This window comes from Ursus arctos, unplaced genomic scaffold, assembly GCF_023065955.2.
Source record: "Ursus arctos isolate Adak ecotype North America unplaced genomic scaffold, UrsArc2.0 scaffold_34, whole genome shotgun sequence".
Lineage (NCBI taxonomy): Eukaryota > Metazoa > Chordata > Mammalia > Carnivora > Ursidae > Ursus > Ursus arctos.
In genome coordinates this window covers 13,195,043-13,221,103 of record NW_026623030.1, presented here as the reverse complement: position 1 = coordinate 13,221,103, position 26,061 = coordinate 13,195,043, and the positions used below count along the sequence as shown (strand labels likewise).

General features: G+C 47.2%; 1 protein-coding gene and 1 long non-coding RNA gene across 2 annotated transcripts in view; both read left to right on the top strand.

Annotated features, from left to right (window-relative positions):
• LOC125283045 (uncharacterized protein KIAA1671-like) overlaps positions 1–10,890 on the top strand; it is a 38,174-nt gene extending 27,284 nt beyond the window's left edge. Inside the window, 7 exon segments of the mRNA XM_048221640.2 lie at positions 8,055–8,469; positions 8,472–9,440; positions 9,443–9,731; positions 9,733–9,914; positions 9,917–10,362; positions 10,364–10,427; positions 10,430–10,890. Of these exon segments, the coding sequence (XP_048077597.2) occupies positions 8,055–8,469; positions 8,472–9,440; positions 9,443–9,731; positions 9,733–9,914; positions 9,917–10,362; positions 10,364–10,427; positions 10,430–10,872 (2,808 nt within the window). The 3' untranslated portion in view covers positions 10,873–10,890.
• Positions 10,891–18,962: 8,072 nt separating this feature from the next.
• Positions 18,963–24,053, top strand: LOC123000305 (uncharacterized). Its single transcript, XR_006408238.3, has 4 exons — positions 18,963–19,123; positions 21,178–21,225; positions 22,256–22,375; positions 23,480–24,053. It is a non-coding gene; the product is annotated as an uncharacterized LOC123000305 (long non-coding RNA).
• The last annotated feature ends 2,008 nt before the right edge of the window (positions 24,054–26,061 follow it).

Sequence of the window (26,061 nt, the reverse complement as noted above, 5' to 3'; positions counted from 1 at the left end):
TTGAAGTCTCAAAAAGGACTTGAGCTTTGTATTGTTTAGAGAGAATGGATCCATGTATTATTTATGCAAATTTTATGCAATAAAATGTAAACAAAAACTTTATATGAAAATATTTTTTAAATTCTTTAATGGCATTCCATCATCTGTAGTAGAGATTAGCAAATAGTGGCCCTGTGTGTATCTTAAACATTTTATTTTTTTTAAAGATTTATTTATTTATTTGAGAGAGAGAGCCTGAGGCAGGGAAGGGGCAGAGGGAGAGGGAGACAAGCAGACTCCCCTGCTGAGCACGAAACCCTTCGTGGGGCTGGATCCCAGGACCCTGAGATCATGACCTGCTGAAATCAAGAGTCAGACCCTCAGCTGACTCAGCCATCCCGGCAGCCCCATCCTAACCATTTTTAAGTGAATAATTCGGAGTTTTGGGAGTTAAGATGGGGGAGCAGTAGGAGACACCGTTTTCAGCCGGTCCTCCAAGTCGAGCTGGATAGGTACCAGACCAGCCTAAACAACCACGGAACCAGCCTGAGACGCAGGAAGACGCATCTGGATCTCTACAAATGAACATCTCCAGCGCTGAGTATTGAGGTACAAAGCGGGGAGCCATGAAACCGTGCACAGATATCGGAAGATAAACGGAAGGGGGATGGAGCCGCCGCGTTCAGGCGCCGGGAAGCGGTAGCCACTTGCACGGGGGAGCGGGTGGGCTCACGGACGGCACCCACAAAACAGCAGACTGAGACCGTGAGCCGTGAGCCGGGTGCGCGCGCCACCAGGCATCTCACGGAACACCGGAATCCCGGTGCGCTCACCGGATCCAGACTGAGACCGGGAGATCCGGGAGCGCGGGGCGGCTGGCGGCATTAGAAACACAAAGGACAGAGACGCGCCGGCCCTGGAAGTGAGGGCTGGGATGCCGGCTGTGGGGTGCACATCCCGGGACACTGCAGGGTTGAGCAGCACCAACAGTAACAGAGTTAAAGTGGCCAGAACATCAGTGGAGAACGGTCCGCGATCCCTCTGTTCTGTGACAGAGGCTGAGATTCGGCCACTGCTGTTCTGACTCTCAGAAGAGGCACAGCAAACCGCCAGGGAAAGCCGCCAGAGAACAAAAGCCTAGAAATACTGGCTCAGAGAGTGCCCATCCGCATCCCTCCTCGCAGGGGTCACGGAGACTCTACCCAAACAGGGTTGCCTGAGTGTCGGTGTGGCAGGCCCCTCCCCCAGAAGACAGGCTGAAAAATCAAGAAGCCCACATCCCTAAGATCCCTATAAAACAAGGGTGCACGGCCTGGGTCCCGGGCAATAATTTGGGCTCTGGACAACCCCGCAACCTCTCCTCATCAGAATGACGAGAAGGAGAAATCCCCCCCAGCAAAGAAAAGACAATGAGTCTGTGGCCTCTGCCACAGAACTAATGGATATGGATGTAACCAAATTATCAGAAATGGAATTCAGAGTAACAATGGTCAAGATGATGTGTAGACTTGAAAAAAGTATTAACGAAAATGTTAATGAGAATATAGAATCTCTAAGGGCGGAAATGAGAGCTAATCTGGAAGAAATTAAAAATTCTATGAGCTAAATGTAGTCAAAACTAGAGGCTCTGACGGCCAGGGTGAATGAGGCAGAAAAACGTATCAGCGAATTGGAGGATGGGTTAGTAGAAGAGAAAACTAAAATAGAATCTGGACTTAAAAAAATCCACACTCATGAATGTAGGTTACGGGAGATTACTGACTTAATGAAATGTTCCAATGTCAGAATCATCGGCATCCCCGAGGGGGTGGAGAAAAACAGAGGTCTAGAAGAGATATTTGAACAAATTGTAGCTGAAAACTTCCCTAATCTAGCAAGGGAAACAAACATCCATGTCCAAGAGGCAGAGAGGATCCCTCCCAAGCTCAACCACGACAAACCTACGCCACGTCACGTCATAGTGCAATTTGCAAATCTTAGATCCAAGGATACGGTACTGAAAGCGGCCAGGGCAAAGAAAGTTCTCACGTACAAAGACAAAAATATTAGGATTACGTCAGACCTATCTACACAGACCTGGAATGAGAGAAAGGGTTGGGGGAGCATTTTCAAAGCTCTTTCAGAGAAAAACATGCAGCCAAGGATCCTTTATCCAGCAAGGCTGTCATTCAGAATCGATGGAGAGATAAGGACCTTCCAGAATCGCCAGTCACTGACCAATTTTGTAACCACGAAACCAGCCCTACAGAAGATATAAAGTGGGGTTCTATGAAGGTAAAAAGGCCCCAAGAGGGATACAGAACAGAAAGTCACAATCTCTAGAAACAAAGACTGTACTGGCAACATGGCATCATTAAAATCATATCTCTCAATATTCAGTCTCAATGTAAATGGCCTAAATGCTCCCATAAAACACCACAGGGTTGCAGATTGGATAAAAAGACATGACCCATCCATTTGCTGTCTACAAGAGACTCATTTTGAACCTAAAGATACATTCAGACTGAATGTAAAGGGATGGAATACCATCTTTCACGCCAGTGGACCTCAAAAGAAAGCTGGGGTAGCCATTCTCATAGCAGACAGATTGGATTTTAAACTAAAGACTACAGTTAGAGACACAGAAGGGCACTATATTATTCTTAAAGGATGTATCCAACAAGTGGATATGACAATTATAAATATCTATGCCCCCAATAGGGGAGCAGCAAGATACACAAGCCAACTCTTAACCAGAATAAAGAGACATATAGATAAAAATACGTTAGTAGTAGGGGACCTCAACACTCCACTATCAGAAATAGAACACCTGTGCAAAAATCGACAAAGAAACAAGGGCTTTGAATGCCATACTCGACGAGTTGGACCTCATAGATATGTACAGAGCACTACACCCCAGAACCAAAGAATACTCATTGTATTCTAATGCCCATGGAACATTCTCAAGAATAGACCATGTTCTGGGACATGAAACAGGTCTCAACTGGTACCAAAAGACTGAAATTATTCCCTGCATATTCTCAGACCACAACGCTTTGAAATTGGAACTCAACCACAAGGAAAAATTTGGAAGAAACTCAAACACTTGGAGACTAAGAACCATCCTGCTCAGGAATGATTCGATAAACCAGGAAATCAAAAATCAATTTAAACAATTTATGGAGACCAACGAGAATGAAAACACAACGGTCCAAAACCTATGGGATACTGCAAAGGCAGTCCTAAGGGGGAAATACATAGCCATCCAAGCCTCACTCAAAAGAATAGAAAAATCTAAAATGCACTTTTTATATTCTCACCTCAAGAAGCTGGAACAGCAACAGAGGGACAGGCCTAATCCACGCACGAGGAAGCAGTTGACCAAGATAAGAGCAGAAATCAACGAATTAGAAACCAGGAGTATAGTAGAGCAGATCAACAGAACTAGAAGCTGGTTCTTTGAGAGAATCAATAAAATTGACAGACCAGTGGCAAGACGTATCCAAAAGAATAGAGAAAGGACCCAAATTAATAAAATTATGAAGGAAAAAGGAGAGGTCACAACCAACACCAATGAAATTGGAAGGATTATTAGAAACTTTTATCAACAGCTTTATGCCAATAAATTAAGCAATCTGGAAGAGATGGAGGCCTTCCTGGAAACCTATAAACTACCAAGATTGAAACAGGAAGAAATTGATTTCTTAAACAGGCCAATTAATTATGAAGAAATTGAGTCAGTGATAAACAACCTTCCAAATAACAAAACTCCAGGCCCGGATGGTTTTCCTGGGGAATTCTACCAAACATTCAAAGAAGAAATAATACCTATTCTCTTAAAGCTATTTCAAAAAATAGAAACAGAAGGAAAGCTACCAAACTCATTCTATGAGGCCAATATTACCTTGATCCCCAAACCAGGCAAAGACCCCATCAAAAAGGAGAATTACAGACCGATTTCCCTAATGAACACGGACGCCAAAATCCTCAACAAGATCCTGGCTAATAGAATCCAACAGTGCAACAGTGCATTAAAAGGATTATTCATCATGACCAAATGGGATTCATCCCTGGGATGCAAGCGTGGTTCAACATTCGCAAATCGATCAGCGTGATACATCATATCAACAAGAAAAGACTCAGGAACCATATCCTCTCAATTGATGCAGAAAAAGAATTTGACAAAATACAGCATCCTTTCCTGATTAAAACACTTCAGAGTGTAGGGATAGAGGGTACATTCCTCAATCTCATATAAACCATCTATGAAAAGCCTACAGCAAATATCATTCTCAATGGGGAAAAGCTGGAAGCCTTTCCCTTAAGATCAGGAACACGACAAGGATGCCCACTCTCGCCACTATTATTCAACATAGTACTAGAAGTCCTTGCAACAGCAATCAGACAACAAAAAGGGATAAAAGGTATCCAAATCGGCAAAGAAGAAGTCAAACTGTCTCTCTTCGCAGATGACATGATACTGTATATGGAAAACCCAAAAGACTCCACTCCCAAACTATTTGAAGTTATAGAGCAATTCAGTAATGTGGCGGGATACAAAATCAATGCTCAGAAATCAGTTGCATTTCTATACACGAATAATGAGACTGAAGAAAGAGAAATTAGGGAATCCATCCCATTTACAATAGCACCAAAAACCATACATTACCTTGGAATTAGCCAGAGAGGTAAAGGACCTATATTCTAGAAACTATAAATCACTCTTGGAAGACATTGAGGAAGACACAAAAAGATGGAAAAATATTCCATGCTCATGGATCGGAAGAATTAACATAGTTAAAATGTCCATGCTACCCAGAGCAATCTACACTTTCAATGCTATCCCGATCAAAATACCGATGACATTTTTCAAAGAACTGGAACAAATAGTCCTTAAATTTGTATGGAACCAGAAAAGGCCCCGAATCGCCAAAGAAATGTTGAAAAGGAAAAACAAAGCTGGGGGCATCACGTTGCCGGATTTCAAGCTGTACTACAAAGCTGTGATCACAAAGACAGCATGGTACTGGCACAAAAACAGGCACATAGACCAATGGAACAGAATAGAGAGCCCAGAAATGGACCCTCGGTGCTTTGGGCAACTAATCTTTGATAAAACAGGAAAAAACATCTGGTGGAAAAAAGACAGTCTCTTCAATAAATGGTGCTGGGAAAATTGGACAGCTACATGCAAAAGAACGAAACTTGACCACTGTCTCACACCATACACAAAGATAAACTCCAAATGGATGAAAGACCTCGATGTGAGACAGGAATCCATCAAAATCCTAGAGGAGAGCATAGGCTGCAACCTCTACGACATCGGCCACAGCAACCTTTTTCATGACACATCTCCAAAGGCAAGAGAAACAAAAGATAAAATGAACTTGTGGGACTTCATCAAGATAAAAAGCTTCTGCACAGCCAAGGAAACAGTCAAAAAAACTAAGAGGCAGCCCACAGAATGGGAGAATATATTTGCAAATGACACTACAGATAAGAGACTGGTATCCAAGATCTACAAAGAACTTCTCAAACTCAATACACAAGAAACAAATAAACAAATCATAAAATGGGCAGAAGATATGAACAGACACTTTTCCAATGAAGACATACAAATGGCTAACAGACACATGAAAAAATGTTCAAAATCACTAGCCATCAGGGAAATTCAAATCAAAACCACACTGAGATACCACCTTACGCCAGTTAGAATGGCAAAAATGGACAAGGCAAGAAACAACAATTGTTGGAGAGGATGTGGAGAAAGGGGATCCCTCCTACATTGTTGGTGGGAATGCAAATTGGTACAGCCACTCTGGAAAACAGTGTGGAGGTCCCTTAAAAAGTTAAAAATTGAGCTACCCTATGACCCAGCCATTGCACTACTGGGTATTTATCCCAAAGATACAGACGTAGTGAAGAGAAGGGCCATATGCACCCCAATGTTCATAGCAGCAATGTCCACAATAGCCAAAGCGTGGAAGGAGCCGAGATGCCCTTCAACAGATGACTGGATTAAGAAGCTGTGGTCTATATATACAATGGAATATTACTCAGCCATCAGAAGAACGATTTCTCAACATTTGCTGCAACATGGACGGCACTGGAGGAGATAATGCTAAGTGAAATAAGTCAAGCAGAGGAAGACAATTATATGATTTCTCTCATCTATGGAACATAAGATCTAGGAAGATCAGTAGGGGAAAAAAGGGATAAGGAAAGGGGGGTAATCAGAAGGGGGAATGAAACATGAGAGACTATGGACTATGAGAAACAAACTGAGGGCTACAGAGGGGAGGGGGGTGGGGGAATGGGATAGACCGGTGATGGGTAGTAAGGAGGGCACGTATTGCATGGTGCACTGGGTGTTATACGCAACTAATGAATCATGGAACTTTACATCAAAAACCAGGGATGTACTGTATGGTGACTAACATAATATAATAAAAACATTTAAAAAATAAATAAAGTGAATAATTCAGTGGTGTTAAGTGTATTCTCAGTGTTGTACAACCAGCACAACCACCTAGTTCCAGAATTTATTTATTTTTATTCTTTTTCAATTTAAGTAATCTCTGCACCCAGCGTGGGGCTCAAACTCCCGACCTGGAGATTAAGAGTCACACACTTTGGGGCGCCTGGGTGGCGCAGTCGTTAAGCATCTGCCTTCGGCTCAGGGCGTGAACCTGGCATTCTGGGATCGAGCCCCACATCAGGCTCCTCCGCTGGAAGCCTGCTTCTTCCTCTCCCACTCCCCTGCTGTGTTCCCTCTGTCACTGGCTGTCTCTCTCTCTCTGTCAAATAAATAAATAAAATCTTTAAAAAAAAAAAAGTCACACACTTTGCTGACTGAGATGGCCAGGCGCCAACAGAATTTTTTAATCACTCCAGATGGAAACCCTTAGCCAGCCATTCACTTCCCATCTCCCACCTGTGCCTCTGGCAACCACGAATCTACTTTCTGTCCCTATAGACTTTCCTATTCTGGACATTCCATATAAATGGAATCATGGAACATGTATCCTTTTGTGTCTGGCTCCTTGAAATAGCATAATGCTTTGAAGGTTCATCCCTGTTGGAGCATGAATCAGTACTTCGTTCCTTTTCGTGGCGGAATACATTCCCATTGTACGGACAGACCACAGTTCGTGTATCCGTTCTTCTTCCGGAGGACGTTTGGGTGATTTCCACCTGTCGGTGATTGTGAATCGTACTTCAGTAGACACAGGGGTACAAGTTTTTGTTTGGACCCCTGTCTTCACTTCTTTTGGGTATCTCCCCAGGAACAGGATGGTGGGTTAGGTGGTTGATCCTCTACCTTGTTGCAGTAGACTTCTTTCTAGATTAAGGAATGACCAAGGAATACACGTGTGTTAAAAACCGAACAGAACTGAGCGCAGAAGAGGCAAAACGATGTTCTCCTCCTCATTCCTTCCTCCCCTCACTCCCTTACTCACAGTTTGGTTTCTGTCTTTTCTCTGTTGTGTGTCTACACGTGTGTACACGTACACACATAGTTGTTTAGAAACCATATTGTTTTATAAATACACCGTTCGGCAGTCTGCTTTTCCCCTGCCCACTCCACGGTGTTTTGTGTGTTGTCAGATGGGACGTTAGGAGCCACCCCCCTGATCCAGGCGCCCTGTGGCATTCCGCTGTCTGGATTATGTCAGAGAACTCATTTAGCCCGTGCCCTACAGGTGGGCAATTAGGTTTGTTTCTGTATCGCTTGCTTCCCGTCTTTGCAGTGCTCCCCGAGCACCCTTGTTGACCCAGACTTGGGCATCTGGGCCAAGAAAGAGTCTTGGGAGGAAATTGGCCAGATTAAAAGGAAATGAGTATTTTAAGATCATGACATGTATACTAAACCGTCCAAAAGTCGTACCCATTTATGTCCTTGCCAACAGTGTCCAAGAGTGTCCATGTTCCCACATCCTCACCCACACTGGGTGTGTTCAGTCTTTGGAATTTTATGGTATCTCAGGGCTGTGATTTTAAAAGCAGCTGTTTTGATCAACTCACCACTTCCTTTCTCTTTCAAGTCCCTTAACTTTGTTGGATTGTTTTTTTGTTTGTTTTGTTTTGTTTTTCAGCAAAAAGAAGGGGATGGTGCGGATGGAGCATCCGTCCCAAGAAGCCCCTGGAAGCCTGGTACGCTCCGGGAGAAGTCTAGGCAGACAGAGCGGAAAGACAGTTCTAACCAAGTCCCTGGCAACTGTCAGGGTGAAAGTTCAGTGGGGGCTCGGAGCCCTTCTGACAGCACTCCAGAAGACGACGGAAGCTTCCAGACCGTGTGGGCCACACTGTTTGAGCATCACGTGGAGAGACACACGGTAGCTGACCAGTCCCGACACTGTCCCTCGGCCACGCCCCCCAGAGATGTGGCCAATGCCCGTGTCCCAGAAATCAGACCCAGGCACAAGAGAAGCTCTTGGCTGGGGAAGGATCTGCTGGAAAAGACAAACCTCATGAAATAAAACTCCAGATGGGTTGAAAATCCCCATACAGAGAGATGGGGACGACCGCCCTTTTGAATGGTGAACCCAAACAGTATCACGTGCCCCTCCCAGAAGAACAGCCTTTGGATGAAAAACACAATAAAAACCCCTTCCTCCAACGCTCTGAAAATCCTCCCCCGTCCCAGAGGGTCGAGCCCAAGTATGACATTGTGCACACTGTGGGCAGGCGTGTGCACAGTGAGGCCATCTCCACAGCATCAGAGGAAAAAGCCATGAGCCTGTGAAGCGGCAGGTCTCGCCTCTCACCGAAGGGGAGGCAGCAGTCCCACGAGGTCACCCCTGCTGACCCGGAGTGCAGGCTGGAAAGTCAGGCGGGCTCTGTCCAAAGGCCAGAAGCTCAAGGGACGCATGGGCCAAAGCCTGACTTCCGAGAGTGAAAGGACACGTTTGGGGGCAATTGCCTGTCACCCAGATGGACATGTGGGGTGACCATGAACTGGCATAAAGCCACCGTGGTGGCCATTGAAGAGAAAGGCTCAGAACGGAGCCCTGAGGTCAACAGCGAGTGCTCAGCCAGTCCCTGCGGCCCCGAATCCAGCTCTGGGAGGGCCATCCAGGCTGCCATCCAGGAGGCCCTGCACGAGGGGCCTGATGGGGCCAGGAACAAGTCAGGAATCTGCAGCTCAGCGGGGGAAAGGGGTCCCCCCTGGGGATTCCCCCTGGACCTTCCTCCCAGGGGTAAGGATGAGCCGTCTGGCTTCCGGGCACGGCCGCATCCAGAAGTGCTCGTGCAGAAGGGGCCCCTCGCTGTGGCTGCCGGTGAGGGTGAGCCACGGCCGGCCCAGTCGCCGGAGCCCGAGGCCAAGATGCGGAAGGCGGGTCCCACAGACCAGCGGATTGAGAGGTGGCCACGGTGGACATTGCCCCATGACGTGAAGTTTGACGAATTCGGCTTCTTGGCCCCAGAAAACTCCTGGAAGGTGGAGCAGAGACGAACAGACCATTGGAGCCCCACCACCAGTTGGAGACCCAGGAGGTGAGCCCAGTTGCTTCCCAGGACCCGACTCGGCCAGCGGTGAAGCAGGGGTCCTCTTGGGAACCCAGGGTGACATTTTTTGCAGTGACCTATCAGATTCCTGATACTCTAAAAGCAAAGAGCATTGGTAAGTCAGGGCCTGAAAACTTGACGAAACATTCTAGAAAAACAGTCCTGCCTCCTTCTCATCGTCTAACATCCACCTTGGTTTCTCTTAACCATGAAGAGCCACTGGAGGCCAAGGGCAGTAACAACTGGGCTAAGGGCAAAGAACGCCACAGCATCAGCTGCTCAACCTCCGAAGCCAACGGACCACCCATCACCTCTTGGGGACAGGATTCTGGAGCCTTCTAGTGAAAGAATCATGGATGCTGATGCTTTGTGGGTCTGTCAGGGCCCAGAAGAGGGCACTGGTTTTCAGAACAATTGGAAGAATGGTGGGTACAGGACATCCCCCAGCAATGCCCCCAAAACACTCCAGCTTCCAAAAGCCACCCAGAAGCCAGCGATCTCCTCATCAGAAGGGACCCTGAGGTGGTCAGTGCAAGGGTCCCAGGGAAGACCAAAGATGGCTACAGGTCCAGCGTTCTTGACATTGACGCCCTGATGGCGGAGTACAAGAAGCAGGAGGGTCAGGAGCTGGTGGGGGGTACGCCCGCGGCCCCCAGCAACTCGACTCAGGAGAGGCCAGGCCAGCAAGGCAGCGTGGAACCAAGAAGGAAGAGCTGGAAGGAGAGGTCTGAAGCTGAGGGTCCCCGGAAACAAGCCGGTTCTGCCGAAGCAAACCACGGTTCCACTCCCTGCTCGGGCAAACAGCCGGCAGAGGCCCCAGGGGCAGCCACGAACACCAAATTCAGCCCTCCTCTGTGGGCTCTGCCACCCTCGGCTCCTAATGAGAAATACCCAAGGGGCCTCTTCTGGCACCGCGGGTCCCAGGAGAAAAGTTTTGGGAATCCCTGAGGATGACAGAAAGGACTTGGTTATTACCATCCGAGTCCAAAGTACCAGAATTCTGCAGCCGAGTCGAAGCCCACTCCCTGGGAGGATCTGGGCAGTGGGGCCTGCGTGTTGGCCAGATCTTCTCCTACTGACCAGAAGAAAGGGACCCCAAGGAAATCCACTGGGAGGGGAGAGGAGGGCAGTGTGGTCCAGTGGGGTGATCACCCATACGACTGTGGCAGGTCACCGCTGAATGTCAAGAGGGCCTATTCGGAGAAAGGCCCCCCTGCCAAAATCCGAGAAGGTCTGTCTGTCATGCAGGAAGCCAGAGAGAGGAGGCAAGAGCAACCCAAAGGGAGGTCCAGCCTCTCCGGAGACAGTTCTGAGGCCAAGGAGACCAAAATGGGGCCCTGCCGGCGAGAGTCGGGGACTCGAGACAGTCACAAGGTGAGCAGGAAGGCTGTTTCTGTTTTGTAAAACGTTGGTTAAACACCTAGGCCAGGGGTATCAAACTCCCGTCCTATGTGGGCCTGGTGGGCGTGTAAATGAATGGAGTCAGGCTGAGTGTGCAACTCTAGGGAGTGGTGGGGATTGTGGCAAATAGAGAGCTCAGTCCCTAGGGGGGCGGGGCAGCTGCTGCTCAGGTCTGGCGGGTTCTTGACACGTGCTGGCTCCATTCAGTCCGTGGGCCACCAGTTTGAAACCTCTGGCCCAGAATGATGATAATCATTTATTGAGCACCTGCTGCCCGTTCCTGTATGTTGTATCAAGTTCGTTATCCTGTCCATAATATTCGGCATCGGGCATGACATTTTGCGAACGTGCAAGGCGTACTTGTTGAATGGGTGAGTGAGCAATCTTGTGTGAGTCTCATGGCAATGCCTCTCTTGTCGGATTGTGGTAGTTTGGGTTTCCATAGAAGCAGACCCTTGCAACCAGTTGTTTTATTTTTATTTTTTAATATTTATTTATTTATTTATTTGAGAGAGAGAGACACAGAGCTCCAGAGAGAGCATGAGCTGGGGGAGGAGCAGAGGGAGAGGGACATGCAGACTCCTTGCTGAGCACAGAGCCCGATGCGGGGCTCAGTCTCACGACCCCGTGATCATGACCTGAGCTAAAATCAAGAGTCGGACGCTTAACCGACTGAGCCACCCAGGCGCCCTGCAAGTAGTTATTTTAGAAGGTGATCCCCGGCAGGGATCCCCAGTGGAGAAGTGAGGCGGGGGAGGGGAAGGCTGGTGATAAAGGTGCCCCTGTGGGCCTCTGAGGCTCATTCTTGCTGGAGACCTCTGGGAAGTGGCATAGATCACCCCTGACTTGTCCTGTCCGAGGGGCAAGGAACCTGGAGTATTTATTTTCCAGTTCCCTTTGCCCTCATCTGAGGCTATTTCTGGGGCTGTCAACATCCGAACTTCTCATCCTGGGTGGTGCCACGCTCAGTGGTGGAGAGAAAACTCCTCCCGCGGCAGGACACCATTGCCATTGGCATGTACTTGAGTGTTGGGCAGGGCGCCCACAATGTCAGCTGCACATGTGATCATCTTGTACAGGTAGAAAAAACCCAGGCTCAGAGAAGTTAAGTAACTTGTCTCGGGTCACACAGCACCAAATGGCAACCTAGGGTTTGAACCCAGGTCTGGCTTGATACCCAAGCTTTCAAGTAGGGTCCTCGGTGGTGAATGAGGACCCTTGAAGATGGGGAAGAAATCTGAGTATCAATCCCCTTGTCCCCCTCTCGCCCATCCTCAGCATTCCTCCCATCCCGTGACCACTTAGCTTCTTTTCTGGTCCAAATTCATATAGAGTTTCTTTCTGAAAATACAAGCTAGTACGAACACAAATTCTTATTTTTGCCTCTTTTCCATCAAAGAGAGCATTCTCTCCAGGGGGTTGAAACTTTGGTTGCATATGGACGTAACCCCGTTGGCTTCTCTGAGTGATGCAGGGCAGACCCTTTCCCCGAGGGCCTGAGCCTCAGTTTCCTCATCTGTAAAAAGAAAGTAGAGGGTCCAGCCTGGACAGGGACGTGGTAGAAAGGAAACAGTGGGGTGATGCCAGTACAGATCACGACACCAAGGGTCACCTAAGGCTTGCCAGGTACCGCGTTCAGACCCCACTCTGCCGCTCACCAGCCGTGTGTGGGACAGTGACTTTGCCTCCCTGGGCCTCAGATCCCTCACCAGAGCTGACAGAAGTTTCTGCCCGGCAGCTCTGTTGGCAGGCTGAATGGAGATACAGCGTGGCCTGGGCACTCAGTGGGTGCGAGCGCAGGGCCGGCCCGTGGGTTCAGCCAAGGCGCTGCCGGAGGAGGGATTCCACGAGGCTGTTACTGTGGGCACAGCGGGAGACGGGGGAGGACCAGGAAATGTGACACTTAATCCATTTGCCAGCGCCTTGCTCAGGGGCCTCCTGGCAGTGGGAGAGTCAGGGCAGTGTGGAGGGGGCCCCCAGCCGGGCCTTGGATACCAGCCCGGGGTGCGCAGGCCCCAGGAGTGCTCGTTGTCAGGGGATCTGTTTTCTCACCGAGGGATTGGGAAGCCTTGGACCAGCTCTCTGTTTCCCTTCTCTCCTGCCCAACCAGCTTTGGTTCCTGATCTTGAAAAACATAAAAGGCACACAGAAGTACAAAATGTTTGTGGTTAAAAATTCAGACCTTACGAGAGTGTATAAAAAAGTGTACCCTGAACCCCTTTCCCTTCCCCACCCCCCCACCCCCAGATGCGGCCACTGTTCACTTTCGATATCTCTGGGGCTTTCCCACCCCACAGCGTTGCTGGTCCATCACATACATCTTTACCTGTAGTTGTATTTTCCTTACTGCAAAAGCAGTGAACGCGTGTATGACAGTGGACTTGTTATGGTAAGCATACGGTTTAGAACGAGACGCTCCCCTAAGTGGTGAGTCTGGGGTACAGGCTTCCAGGCCCATCGGTGGTTCTCAGCCCTGGGCAGTTTTGGCCCTAGGGCACATTTGGTGACCCGTGGGACAATTTCTGTTGTCCACTCCCTTCCCCTGCCTAGAGTTTTCTCCCAGTACTTAGCACCCTCCAATGCACGGATCGGCACCCCCAGCCCCAGCCCCTGAGAATCATCCAGCTTCTAATGCACATAGGTCCACAGGTAAGGAAGCCCAGCCAGGTAGAGATACAGGTAAATCCCATGCTGTCTTATGGAAACACGGCAATATTCTACAGAAAAATCTTACACCTTGCTTTTTTTTTTTAACAGTAAAACAAAAAACAAACAAAACAGTGTGTAGATAATCACCTCATTATTTTCAGTGGCTGCAAAGTATTTTATTAAGTGACTGAGCCCAGACATTTTTTTTTTTTTTAAGATTTATTTATTTGACAGAGATAGAGACAGCCAGCGAGAGAGGGAACACAAGCAGGGGGAGTGGGAGAGGAAGAAGCAGGCTCCCAGCAGAGGAGCCTGATGTGGGGCTCGATCCCATAACGCCGGGATCACGCCCTGAGCCGAAGGCAGACGCTTAACCGCTGTGCCACCCAGGCGCCCCCCCAGACATTTTCTATCCAGACACTTGTTGGTGGGCGTGTGGGCTGGTTGGAGGTTTTGTGTCACAAACAGGGCTTCGGGGAGCATGTTGGTGCAAGCGTTTGCTCCCCTGGGTGAGGCTTTCTTGATTCACAGCCAGTGCTGCCCACGTACCCGGAGTAGGGTGTGATTGGACTTCAAGTGCTCCCTTCCTCCTCCTCTTTTTCTTTTTCGCCTAAGAAACATATATCAAAACTTTGTCCCAGGCCCGATTGCAGTATTGTTTAATTAACTGATTTATTTGAATTTCAAAAGACAGAACATTTTCAGGAGGCTCCAAAACTACTTAAAGGCATGGAGTTATCACCCTTTGTCCCTGTCTCACCCATCCTTAGCATTCCTCCCATCACTTGGCTGCTTTTCTGGTCCAAATTCATATAGAGTTTCTTTCTGAAAATACAAGCAAATATGAACACAATTTTTTTTTTATGATTTTATTTATTTGAGAGAGCGCGCGCACAAGCAGGGGGAGCGGCGGAGGGAGAGGGAGAAGCAGGCTTCCCGCTGACCAAGGAGCCCGATGCGGGACTCGATTCCAGGACCCTGGGATCAATGACCTGAGCCGAAGGCAGACTCCTCACCGACTGAGCCCCCCCCGGCTCACACCCACATATGTGTCTTTGAGAGCTTTTGGATTCAGCCCACAGGGTGTCCTCATTTTGATTGCTGTGCGGTAGAAATGGGTGATGTTCTTGATCTTTTGCGAATTACCAACCCCGGTCAGCCGTCATCTTGCGCATGCGCAGGTTTGCCCTGGGCTTAGGACGGCGAGTGTCTAGGGGGAGCGCGGTTGCGATTTTGCAGGATCCTGCCGGAGTGCCCTGCAGCGGGGGCTGTACCCGGTCACATCCTCGCCTGCAAGGACAGGGCCCCATTTCCCCTCAGAGACCTGAGCAGCCCGGCGCGTTACCAGACCTGGGGATGTCATGCCCCTGGTCGCACCCCTCCTCTTGTCACCTGCGTGAGGCTCTCTGTTTTTCCTTCCTCTCACCCTCTTGCTTATGTTCCTTCCACTCGCTGTTCTTTTGGACCCTGGTCCTTGGTCCTTTTCTCCTTGAGTCGTTGGAGTTCTTTATTAGGAAGGTGAACCTCTTGTACTCTCATGACTTGATTTCTCCCTGGAAACAGCCCTGGACGGCCTGCCTTTGTGACTTAGTAGCTGTGTGACTCCAGGCGTCTTGCCAGACCTCTCTGAGCCTGGATGTCTTCGTCTGTGGAATGTGAATCCTGCCTGCTTCACTGCTTATAGGAGATTTATTGTGAAGCAGATTTATCCTGTAGTCGAGCCGCTGGCCCAAGGCCTGATGTGAAGAAGGTTTGAGGGAATCAGAGAAGCCCCTCCAGACCTCTGCTCATTTATTACATTTAATAAGTGGGCTCACCCTGTACCAGGCCCTGTTCTAGGCACCGGGGCTGCCTGGAGGGACCAGCCCACTGTATCAGGCCGTGCGGTGCAATAAAGCCGCCACCAGTCACATGTGGCTCTTTGAATGTAAATTAAAGTTAAACAAAATTAAAAATTCAATTGCTCGGTCCCACTAGCCACATTCAAGTGCTCGAAAGCCACGGGTGGCTCATGGCAAGTGTATTGTACAGCCCAGATAGAGAACATCTCTGTAACCACAGAATGTTCCAGTGGATGGCTCCGGTCCAGGGGGCAAGCAGACCCTGAGTGAGTGAGAGTAGGAAGTGCTGGGGAGATAGAAGAAGAGGCGATGGGGAGGTGACTCTAAGAGGGTAGTCAGGGGGAGGTGTCCTGGGGAGGGGACCCGAGTGGTGCCACCTGAGTGATGGCCGTCATGGGAATGAGCAGTCCCGTGGATGCTGGAAGGGCGCCAGTGGGCACAGGGGGCAGGGGCCAGAGCATAAGGGAGCCACCGAAATCCAAGGCAGTTGCACCATTATACGTTCCACCAGCAGTGCGTGAGGGCCGATGTGTCTGCATCCTTTGCCAACACTTACCCGTCTTTTTGATTCTAGCCATCCCCCTGGGTATGAAGGTATCTCATTGTGGTTTTGACTTGCATTTTCCATGGCCCATCTTTCCATGTGCCTGTGTGACCATTGTATCCCTTCTTCGTCTGTGCAGATCCTTTGTCCATCCTTAATTGGGTTATTGTTCTTTTTATTATTGAGTTGTAATCACTCTTTATATATTCTGGACACAAGTGCTTTAGCAGACATAGGATTTGCAGAAATTGCGTTCCACTCGGTGGGTTGTATTTTTCACTTTCTCCATGGTGCCCTCTGAAGCACAAAAGTTTTTCATTTTGATGAACTCCAATTTCTTTTTCTTTGGTCACTTGTGCTTTTGATGCCGTATCTGAGAAACCACTGCCTAATCCAAGGTCATGAATGTTGACACCTATATCTTCTTCTGAGAGTTTTCTAGCTTTCGCTCTGGCATTGAGGGCTTTGGTCTATTTTGAGTTGATTTTGGTTTGTGGTGTGAGGCTTGCAGCATTTTTGAAGGCAGAATCTCAGCTTTGTTGATGAAGTGGAGAGAAACCAAAGAACGGAGAACGACCGAGGGTCTTGGCCAACACAGCTGGGTGAGGGGCAGGGCAGAGAGGGGCAGTTTTGGAGGGAAGGAATGGAGAGGCCTGTTTGGGGCCCATGAAGGCTGACATGAGTGTGCACAGCGTGGGGAGATGTGGAGTGGGAGGTGGGATCTGCGAGTCAGGGGTCCCAACATGGACAGACAAAATCGGGAGTTGTCTGTGCACAGATGGGATTTCCTTAAAGCCAGGGGGTGTTATGAGAGATCCCCAGGGAGTGACAGAGCAGGAAGAGAGAAGGCTCTAGGGCTGGCCCTGGATGAGTAGACATCCCTCTGAAATGTGGGGAGGCTGAAAAGGACCAGCCAGGGAGGTGGGAGGACACACAGAGGGTCTTATAAGGCATCAGAAAAAGAGTCTGCGAGGCAAGGGATCCAGAATCCAGCTTTGCTCTTTACTCGTGCTGTGTGTTCTTAAGCAGATGCCTTCCCTCTCTGGGCCTTCCTTCCCTTATCTGTAGAGGGAGAGTGTGAGACACGTGACCTACAAATTCTGGAGTCCCATACTTACTGGCCTGGGCACGTATCCCCTATATACGACTGGCTGGGACAAAACCGCAGGGTTCAGACTGGGGTATCTAGTACTGCCCTGTTCCCGTATCATTTCTCTATCTGTGCGTCTCTGCATGTGTGTGTGGAGGCATGGAGAGATGTCTGACATGAGGTCACCGAAAGTTACCAGGGACAGTAATGAGGCTGGCAAGCATTTATGGAGGGCTCCCCAGGCACCAGGCATGGGGGAGATGAGCCATGAAAGAGAGTCCCTGTTCTTCCACATCCTGGCCTTTGCTGTCATCTGTGTTTTGGATGCTGGCCATTCTCATGGGTGTGGAAAACTATCTCATTACTGTATTATTTTACAGTTCTCTACTGACATACGATGTTGAACATCTTTTCTCAAGCGTGTTTGCCATCCGTATATCACCTGTGACTGTTCAGATCATTTGCATTTTTAATTAGATTTTTCTTTATTTTTGAGACTTATTTTTTAATTAAAAAATAGGTATTTCCTTAAATCACCTTCAATTTTCAGTAGAAACAAATACGCATAAAGCAGCCTTTGTCGCACGTTTCCTCATTATTGCAATCCTTTATTACGTGCCGATACGTGTCACAGGTATGTTGTGATTTCCCTGAAATAAGGAGAGGCGTATCCAGACTGAGTGGTTACTCCCCACAGCTACAGGGCTGGTGAACATCCCTCTCCCTGCCCCTAAGGACTCTTGTAACAGCTTAACCAGAGCGCGGTTCACGGAGGAGCCATCTCCAGCCTACGTTCCTGTAAGTGTCAGACGTTCCTTGTCCCCGTTATTTCCCCAGCAGCAGCGTCTGAAATGGAGATGTTGTTCACAGATATGATGGGGAGAGCTCTCCCAGTCACCAGCTGGTCAGGAGTGAAGGACACAGAATGGGGCAGGGGAAGGACTTGCGCTGTGATACGGTTGCCACAAGCTCAGCCCCTTCTGTAGTGAGTCCGGAGCTGGGATGGCCTTTTAGAGTCCTGAGGGGGGAAATCCGAGGACTAGGCCATGGAAGCAGGCAGCAGGCAGTCATTGCACGCAGGCTGCCTTTGGGAGAGTTAGTGACCTCGGGTGATCCCCTACCCAAGGACAAGACCCATAAAGCGGCTCAGTTGAGACATGCTTGTGAATGTCGCAGCCACTGCAAGGCCACCACTATATGTTGACCCTTGCACCCTGTGCTCTGCTCAGATGCCCAAGCTTCACAGAGTCCTGAGAACAGCTCCTCCTGGATGGTCTTCCCCCAACTTCATTGCAGGAAACTTATATATATCTTATCATATATCCTGGGAGGGGGTGACATATGTATATATATATCTTCTTTATTCATTCATCCCTGGACCCTCGGGCCGCTTCCATAGTTTGGCTATGGTAAACAGTGCTGTAATAAACATAGGGGTGCATGTGTCCTTTTGAATTACTGTTTTTGTACTTTTGAGGTAAATATCCAGTAGTGTGCTTACTGGATCATAGAGCAGTACTATTTTTTCCCCAGAGACTTTATTTATTTTTTTCAAGATTTATTTAACTGCTCGTTAGTTAACATATAGTGTACTACAGGTCTCAGGTGTAGGATGGTAGTTCTATTTTTAGCTTTTGGAGGCACGTCCGTGCTCTTTTCCACAGGGTCTGCACCAGTCGGCGTTCCCACCAACGGTGCCTGAGCGTTCCCTTGTCTCCACATCCTCACCAACACTTGCTGTTTCCTGTGTTTTTAATTTTAGCTATTCTGACAGGTGTGAGGTAATATCTCAATGTCAATGATTTGCATTTCCCTGCTGATGAGTGATGTTGAGCACCCGTTGTCTTCTGTGCAGAAAAGTCTCTTCATGTCTTCTGCCCATTTATTAATTGGGTTACTTGAGTTTGGTGTTGGGTTGCATAAGTTCTTTTTTTTTTTTTAAGATTTTATTTATTTATTCGACAGAGATAGAGACAGCCAGCGAGAGAGGGAACACAAGCAGGGGGAGTGGGAGAGGAAGAAGCAGGCTCATCGCGGAGGAGCCTGATGTGGGGCTCGATCCCGGAACGCCGGGATCACGCCCTGAGCCGAAGGCAGACGCTTAACCGCTGTGCCACCCAGGTGCCCCACGTAAGTTCTTTATAAATATTTTGGATACTAACCCTTTAACAAGTATGCCCTTCGCAGATATCTTCTCATATTCAGTAGGTTGTCGTTTAGTTCTGCTGATGGTTTCCTTCACTGTGCAGAAGCTTTTTATTTTGATGTAGTCCCAATAGTTTATCTTTGCTTTTATTTCCCTTACTTCAGGAGACATCTCAAGAATAATGCTGCTATGACCAATATCAGAGAGATTACTGCCTGTGCTCTCTCCTAGAATTTTTATGGTTTCTGATCTCACATTTACGTCTGTAATCCGTTTTGAGTTTATTTTTGTGGAAGGTGGAAGAATGTGGTCCAGTTTCATTCTTTTGCATGTACCCGCCTAGTTTTCCCAACACCATTTGTTGAAGAGACTGTCTTTTTCTGATGTTATATACGTCGCACTTTTGTTGAAGATTAATTGACCATATAATTGTGAGTTTATTTCTGGGTTTTCTATTCTGTTCCATCAATTTATGTGTCTGTTTTTGGTGCCGGGGCCATACGGCTGTGATTACTAGTTTTCTAATCGGACTGGAAGTCTGGAATTATGATCCTTCCAGTTTTATTTTTCTTTTTTAAAATTGCTTGCATATGTGGGGACTTTTGTGGGTCCATTCAAATTTTAATATTGTTTTAGTTCTTTGAAAAGTGCTGGTGGTGTGTGTGTGTGTGTGTGTGTGTGTGTGTGTTTAAGATTTTATTTATTTGAGAGAGAGAGTGAGAGAACACAGGGAGATGGAGAAGCAGACTCCTGGCTGAACAGGGAGCCTGACATGGGGCTCGATACCAGGACCTGGAGAATCATAACCTGAGCCGAAAGCAGATGCTTAAGCTACTGAGATACCCAGGCTCCCCCAAAAATACTGGTGGTATTTTGATACCGATTGCATTAAATCTGTAGATTGCTTTGGGTAGTATTGACATTTTAGCAATATTTGTTCTTCCAATCCATGAGCAGGGAATGTCTTTCCTTTTCTTTGCGTCGTCTTCGATGTCTTTCATCGCTATTTTATAGTTTTCCGAGTATAGATCTTTCACCTCTTTGGTTACATTTATTCCTAGGTATACTGGTTTTGGTGCAGTTGTAAGTGGGATTGGATTCTCAATTTCTCTTTCTGCTGTTTCATTGTTAGTGTGTGGAAATGCAACAGATTTCTGTATATTGATCTTGTGTCCTGTGACGTTCCTGCACTCATTTATCAGTCTAATATTTTTTTGGTGGAGTTTCAGGGTTTTCTATGTGTAATACCATGTCATCTGCAAAGAGCGATAGTGATTTCTTCCTTACCGATTTAGGTGCCTTTTATATCTTTAGGTTGTCTGATCTCTGTGGCTAAGACTTCCAGTACTATGCTGAATAACGGTAGTGAGATTAGACATTCTTGTCTTCTTCCCGACCTTAGGGGAAAAGCTCTGGATTTTTCTCCAGTAAGTATGATTGTTGTGGGTTTTTCAGATAAGGCCTTTATTATGGTGAGCTGTGTTCCCTCTATCCCTACTTTGTTGAGGGTCTTTCTCATGAATGGATGTTGGACTTCATCAGATGCTTTATTCTGTATCTATCGAAATAATCACATGGTTTTTATCCTTTCCCGTATTTTTTATTCCTTTCTCTTATTGATCTGATGTATCATGTTGATTAATTGGCTAATATTGAACCACCCCTGCATCCCAGGAGCAAATCCCGTTTGATCACGTTGAATGATATTTATAACGTATTGTTGGATGCGGTTCGTGGTATTTTGTTGAGGGCTTTTGCGTTTACGTCCACCAGAGATATTGGCCTGTAGTTCTCTTTTCTTGTGGTGTCTTTATCTGGTTTGGCTCTCAGGATAATGCTGACCTCATAGAAGGCATTTGGAAGTTTTCTTTCCTCTTCTATTTTTTTGGAATAGTTTGAGGAGAATAAGTCTTAACTCTTCTTTAACCATGTGGTAGAACTCGCCCGTGAAGCCCCCTGGTCCTGGCCTTCTGTTTAGTGGGAATTTGTCGATTACTGATTCAATTTCACTGCTTTTAATCTATCACTTCTTATTTAGAGAGAAGCTTGTGGTGCCATCAGGTTGCATTCAACTGTGGAAATTTTCGTGAGTATAGCTTTCATACATAGTTTGAACTCTGCTCTAGTAATTTCCTAATTGTGGTAAAACATGCATAAATGTAAAAGTCAGTACTTCAGTCACTTGAAGTTTGCAGTTCAGGGACAAGAGGCACACTCACAATGCTGGGCACTGCCACCGCCGTCCATTCCCAGACCCTTCCCGCAATTCCACAGAGAAAATGTGCGCCCATTAAACAATCCCGCCATTCCCCCTTCACCAGGGAGGGATAGTAGGATCTGTAAACTGGATAGTACAGAAGATCCCAGGACTCCAGGAGCCCATGACAATGCAGGAAGCAGCAGAGAGCATTTCCCCTGGTGGCTCATGGGAGATGTGGCCTGACCCAGGTACGAGCTATCTTTGATCTTTGCTTTTTATCTCAGAATGACCGTGTTGTGTGGTGCCCACCACACACTAGAATGTCTCGTCTGTCTTGTCAGCGTGCCCAACCAAAGTGTGTCAGGAACGGATACTGAGAGCCTGAGATGCTTATCGGGGTATCTGAAATGTGACTCTTACCTCTTCCTGTCTGCAGCCCTCCACAGTCCCTGTCCCCTCTCCTCCAGAGACCCCACAAAGGCCCTGCTTTCAGCCCAGTTCCTCCCTGGTTGTCAAGGGGAATTGCTTCCACTGGCAATGGATTCTTCTTGCTGATCTGCTGAAGACTGTGTGTCTCCATGTTCAAGCATGGGGTTGTCTAAGAATTTTCATACCTAATACTGATCATGTTGGGGTGTTGACCATGAATTTTCTAGGATTAGAAATCAGTTTGGGCCACACCCTCCTTATATTTTAAAGTATTTCAAAATTCCCTTGCACGTTACCATCTCTCTCATGATACTTTCTACCTTGCTCTTTGTTTGGGTAACAATGTTTATTACTAATTCTATACTACACAATATATGGTATTTGCGTGTATATACCGATAAATATATAAACATATAATATTCTAAATACTATATACACAATGCATATATAGATACACAGTTAGATTTATTTTTATTTTTGCACACAGACACCCAAACTATAAATGATGATGCGGCCACTGTCTGACCTCAGACCTGGAAGCAGGGAGAGAAGGTGGTAGAAAGAAGAGGATGACTGACCATTGTGCTGGATGCCAGGAGGAAAGCTGGTAAGTATGTGTCCCTCACATCCTTTCATTTACTGGAAGGACTTCAGTGACCCGTGACTGAAAAGAGTGAAAGGGAAAAGAATCCAGGCCGGGGGGGGGGGGGGAATGCCTCAAGAAATCAGCTGCTGAGCCTCACTTTTAGCCTTGAGACCCAACTTCCCCAGATTTCTACAATTCTCTTCCCTAAGGTGTTCCTACACAAGGTTCTTCATGCAAACTGGCTAATTCTGTGGGATGGTCCATCTGTCTGTGTCTGGCCTCAGGAAGGACACCATGGGGGTGGAGGGAGAAATGTGATGTGAGGGAGTGAGTCAATTCGAGGGCTCCTGTGGCTCCTGGGGTGCAGTTATGGGCCGGTCACACCGCAGTGAGGACCCTGTTTGTCTTAGTATATGCGAGCCAGTTGAGTATGCTCTGCGGGGCGGGGCGGGGGGGGTCCTAGAACAGACGCCTGCCGTCTCAGGCCCGGTCCAAACAGACCACCTCTGACCTCAGCCCTGGTCACCCTGCCGCCATCACACCACACAGCACTCCTGGAAGACAGCATGAGTTTCGCAGACAGATCTTTGTGACTTCGGTGCCCAGGGAAGGAGAAGAGTAGGTCCTCTCCTTGGAGTTGGGGATGAGGACATTCATTTTCTCCAGGTCACCTGTTACTTCCAGGTGGACACACACAGGGTTTATTTTACAGTATTTATGCTCCTGGATACATTAGTGTTACCTGAGATGAGAGTTTGCTTACTGCAGGTGCCTGGTGTCACTACCAGTCTCCAATCTAAACCAAGTTCAAGGCCAAATGTTCCCCAGGGTTCACTGTTTGTTCATACCCGATAAGAAATCTACACAGGTCATTCTTACAGTGGAACTAATGCTGTTGTTGCTGCGTTACAAGAGTCTGCTCTCACATCCCAGAACCCCCAGCGCACAGGCCCTGGCCTTCGAGGTCTGCATTTGTCCCTAGAAGAAATGCTTTCAGCTAAAAGTATCCACTGTTCATACTTCGGAATCTGGGTTTTCTTTGCTCTTTATAGTTGTCCTGGGATTTATGATGTCTTGTGTCTCTCTGACGTACCTGTGATTCATTTTCTTTTTTTCTTCGTCCAGTTTTATGATTGTTCTCAGGACAAGAATTCATGGAAAGCATCATAGTGTACAAGGGACCTCCATCTTCTCAATTTCTCTGCTCCTAAACCAAGGGGACATGAGGACCTTGTATCTCACCCGTATTCAGGCCTATCATGTTTATTTGGTAAGTTCCCTATGGATTGTCAGTAAAAAGACAACAGAACTTTCTAGAATATTTTTTCATGTAATTTCTGGATTCTCTATGAAAATACATGCTTGATTCCCAGGCTCTTTCTCTGCAATATTCAGATGAATCTCAGCAGCATTCCAAGCGAATAGAGGAAAACCAAAGGAGGAAGGGAATGTGATCATGTGATTAAGCCTTATTGGCCTCACTGCTGATTACTTCTGCAGGAACCCCATTTCCAAATAACGCCACATCCTGAAACATGGGGTGTGCTGGAACTCTATCACGTGAATGGCTAGAGACACAGTTCAACCCGTAACAATTAACGTCCCCAGTTCAATGCAGGTTTTCTTAGTTTTAAACTAGTGCTATTTTCAAAAACTTATGATGTACTATATGTCGGCTAACTGCACAGAATTGAATAAATAAAGTGGGTCTCTCTCTTTTTTTTTTTTAGATTTATTTATTTGTTTATTTGACAGAGAGAGAGGTAGCCAGTGAGAGAGGGAACACAAGCAGGGGGAGTAGGAGAGGAAGAAGCAGGCTTATAGCGGAGGAGCCCGATGTGGGGCTTGATCCCATAACGCCGGGATCACGCCCTGAGCTGAAGGCAGACGCTTAACGACTGCACCACCCAGGCGCCCCATAAAGTGGATCTCTTATCAAAAAAAAAAGGAAAATAAAAATAGAAAATAATAAACTAGTGCTATTTTTCTGTTCTGCGATCCATTTGGGGTTCTTCATTACAATTAGTCATAATGTCTCCACAAGCTTCTCTTACTCTGACATTTTCTGAGACTCTCCTTGTTTCTGGTGACTTTGTCCACACTTACTGAGTGGGGGTTGTGCCTGGAATCCTTCAGGGTCAAGTATTTACATTTTCCTGAAAGTATTCTGCGTGGGAATGCGTCTCTTCTTTCTCCACTTATTTCTTTGCTCAGCCAGTTAACAATATGGATCGTGGACAGCCATTTAGACGCTGAGTTGAAACCCATATATTACATTTATTTGGTCCTCAAGTGTGTCCAGGTTCACCCAATGGGAGCATTTTACACTGGCTCATGAGCTCCCTGACACCCCGTGTGATTTTGTGTGTGTGTGTGTGTGTGTGTGTGTGTCCGCGCATGTGCACACGTTCCTGTGTGTGCTGGCGTGCACTGATGTGCTTGTGTTTGTTTTGACAGATTATTTACTTTCTGACACTACAAGGTCTTCCATTCTCATCCTGCCTAATTTCTGATCTGGGGATTAAACATTTCTCCAGAGAATACTGAATCATTTCCCAGGAAAATGTTTTAGAAAGAAACACCTGGGGCAGTGCAGCTCGTGGCCCCTAGGCATCATTACTTCCACTTCTGTTCAGCTGACAAAGGACGTACATGGGAGGAAACTACCCCGGGAATATGGCCATGGTGGCGACTGTTTCCACATGCAATTGTCTGTCTTCGTCAAGCTGCACGTAATTCCAAACTGCCATCTCCGGCTCTAATCCATGACCAGACACGTGGCTCAAGTCTCCTCCCTTGGTTCTGTCTGTGAATGTCCATTTCCAAAGTGAGAAATCTGGCTCTTCCACAGCCAGTCCATTTACCTAGCGGTGCAATTCCAGGTGCACCATGCAGACCCATCAAAATAAACCACCTGTTCCCCACGGGACACAAGCTTACCTGCTAGAGTACAGAGCTCACGGGCAGTCTCTTATGTCTCTACCCTTACAGGCGCCACTCATTTTCTTTTTTTTACATTTTTTAATTTAAATTCAGTAAATTAACATGTCATGTATTATTGGTTTCAGAGGTACAGGCCTGTGATTCATCAGTCTTGTATAACACCCAGTGCTCATTACATCACGTGCCCTCCTTCATGCCCATCACCCAGTCACCCCATCCCTCCACCCCTCCCCTCCAGCAACCCTCAGTTTGTTTCCTATGATTCATCTACCTCTCTGGTTTCATCTTGTTTTATTTTTTTTCTCTCTTCCCCTATGATCCTCTGTTTTGTTTCTTTTTTTTTTTTTTAAAGATTTTATTTATTTATTTAACAGAGATAGCCAGCGAGAGAGGGAACACAAGCAGGGGGAGTGGGAGAGGAAGAAGCAGGCTCCCAGCAGAGGAGCCTGATGTGGGGCTCGATCCCATAACGCAGGGATCACGCCCTGAGCCGAAGGCAGGCGCTTAACCGCTGTGCCACCCAGGCGCCCCCTCTGTTTTGTTTCTTAAATTCCACATATCAGCGAGATGATATGATAATTGTCTTTCTCTGATTGACTTATTTCACTTAGCATAATATCTAGTTCCATCCAGGTCATTGCAAATGGCAAGGTTTTGGGGGGGTTTTTTTGATGGCTGTGTAATATTCCATTGTACATATATATACCCCAAATCTTCTTTATCCATTCGTCACCCCGATGTTTATAGCAGCATTGTCCACAGTA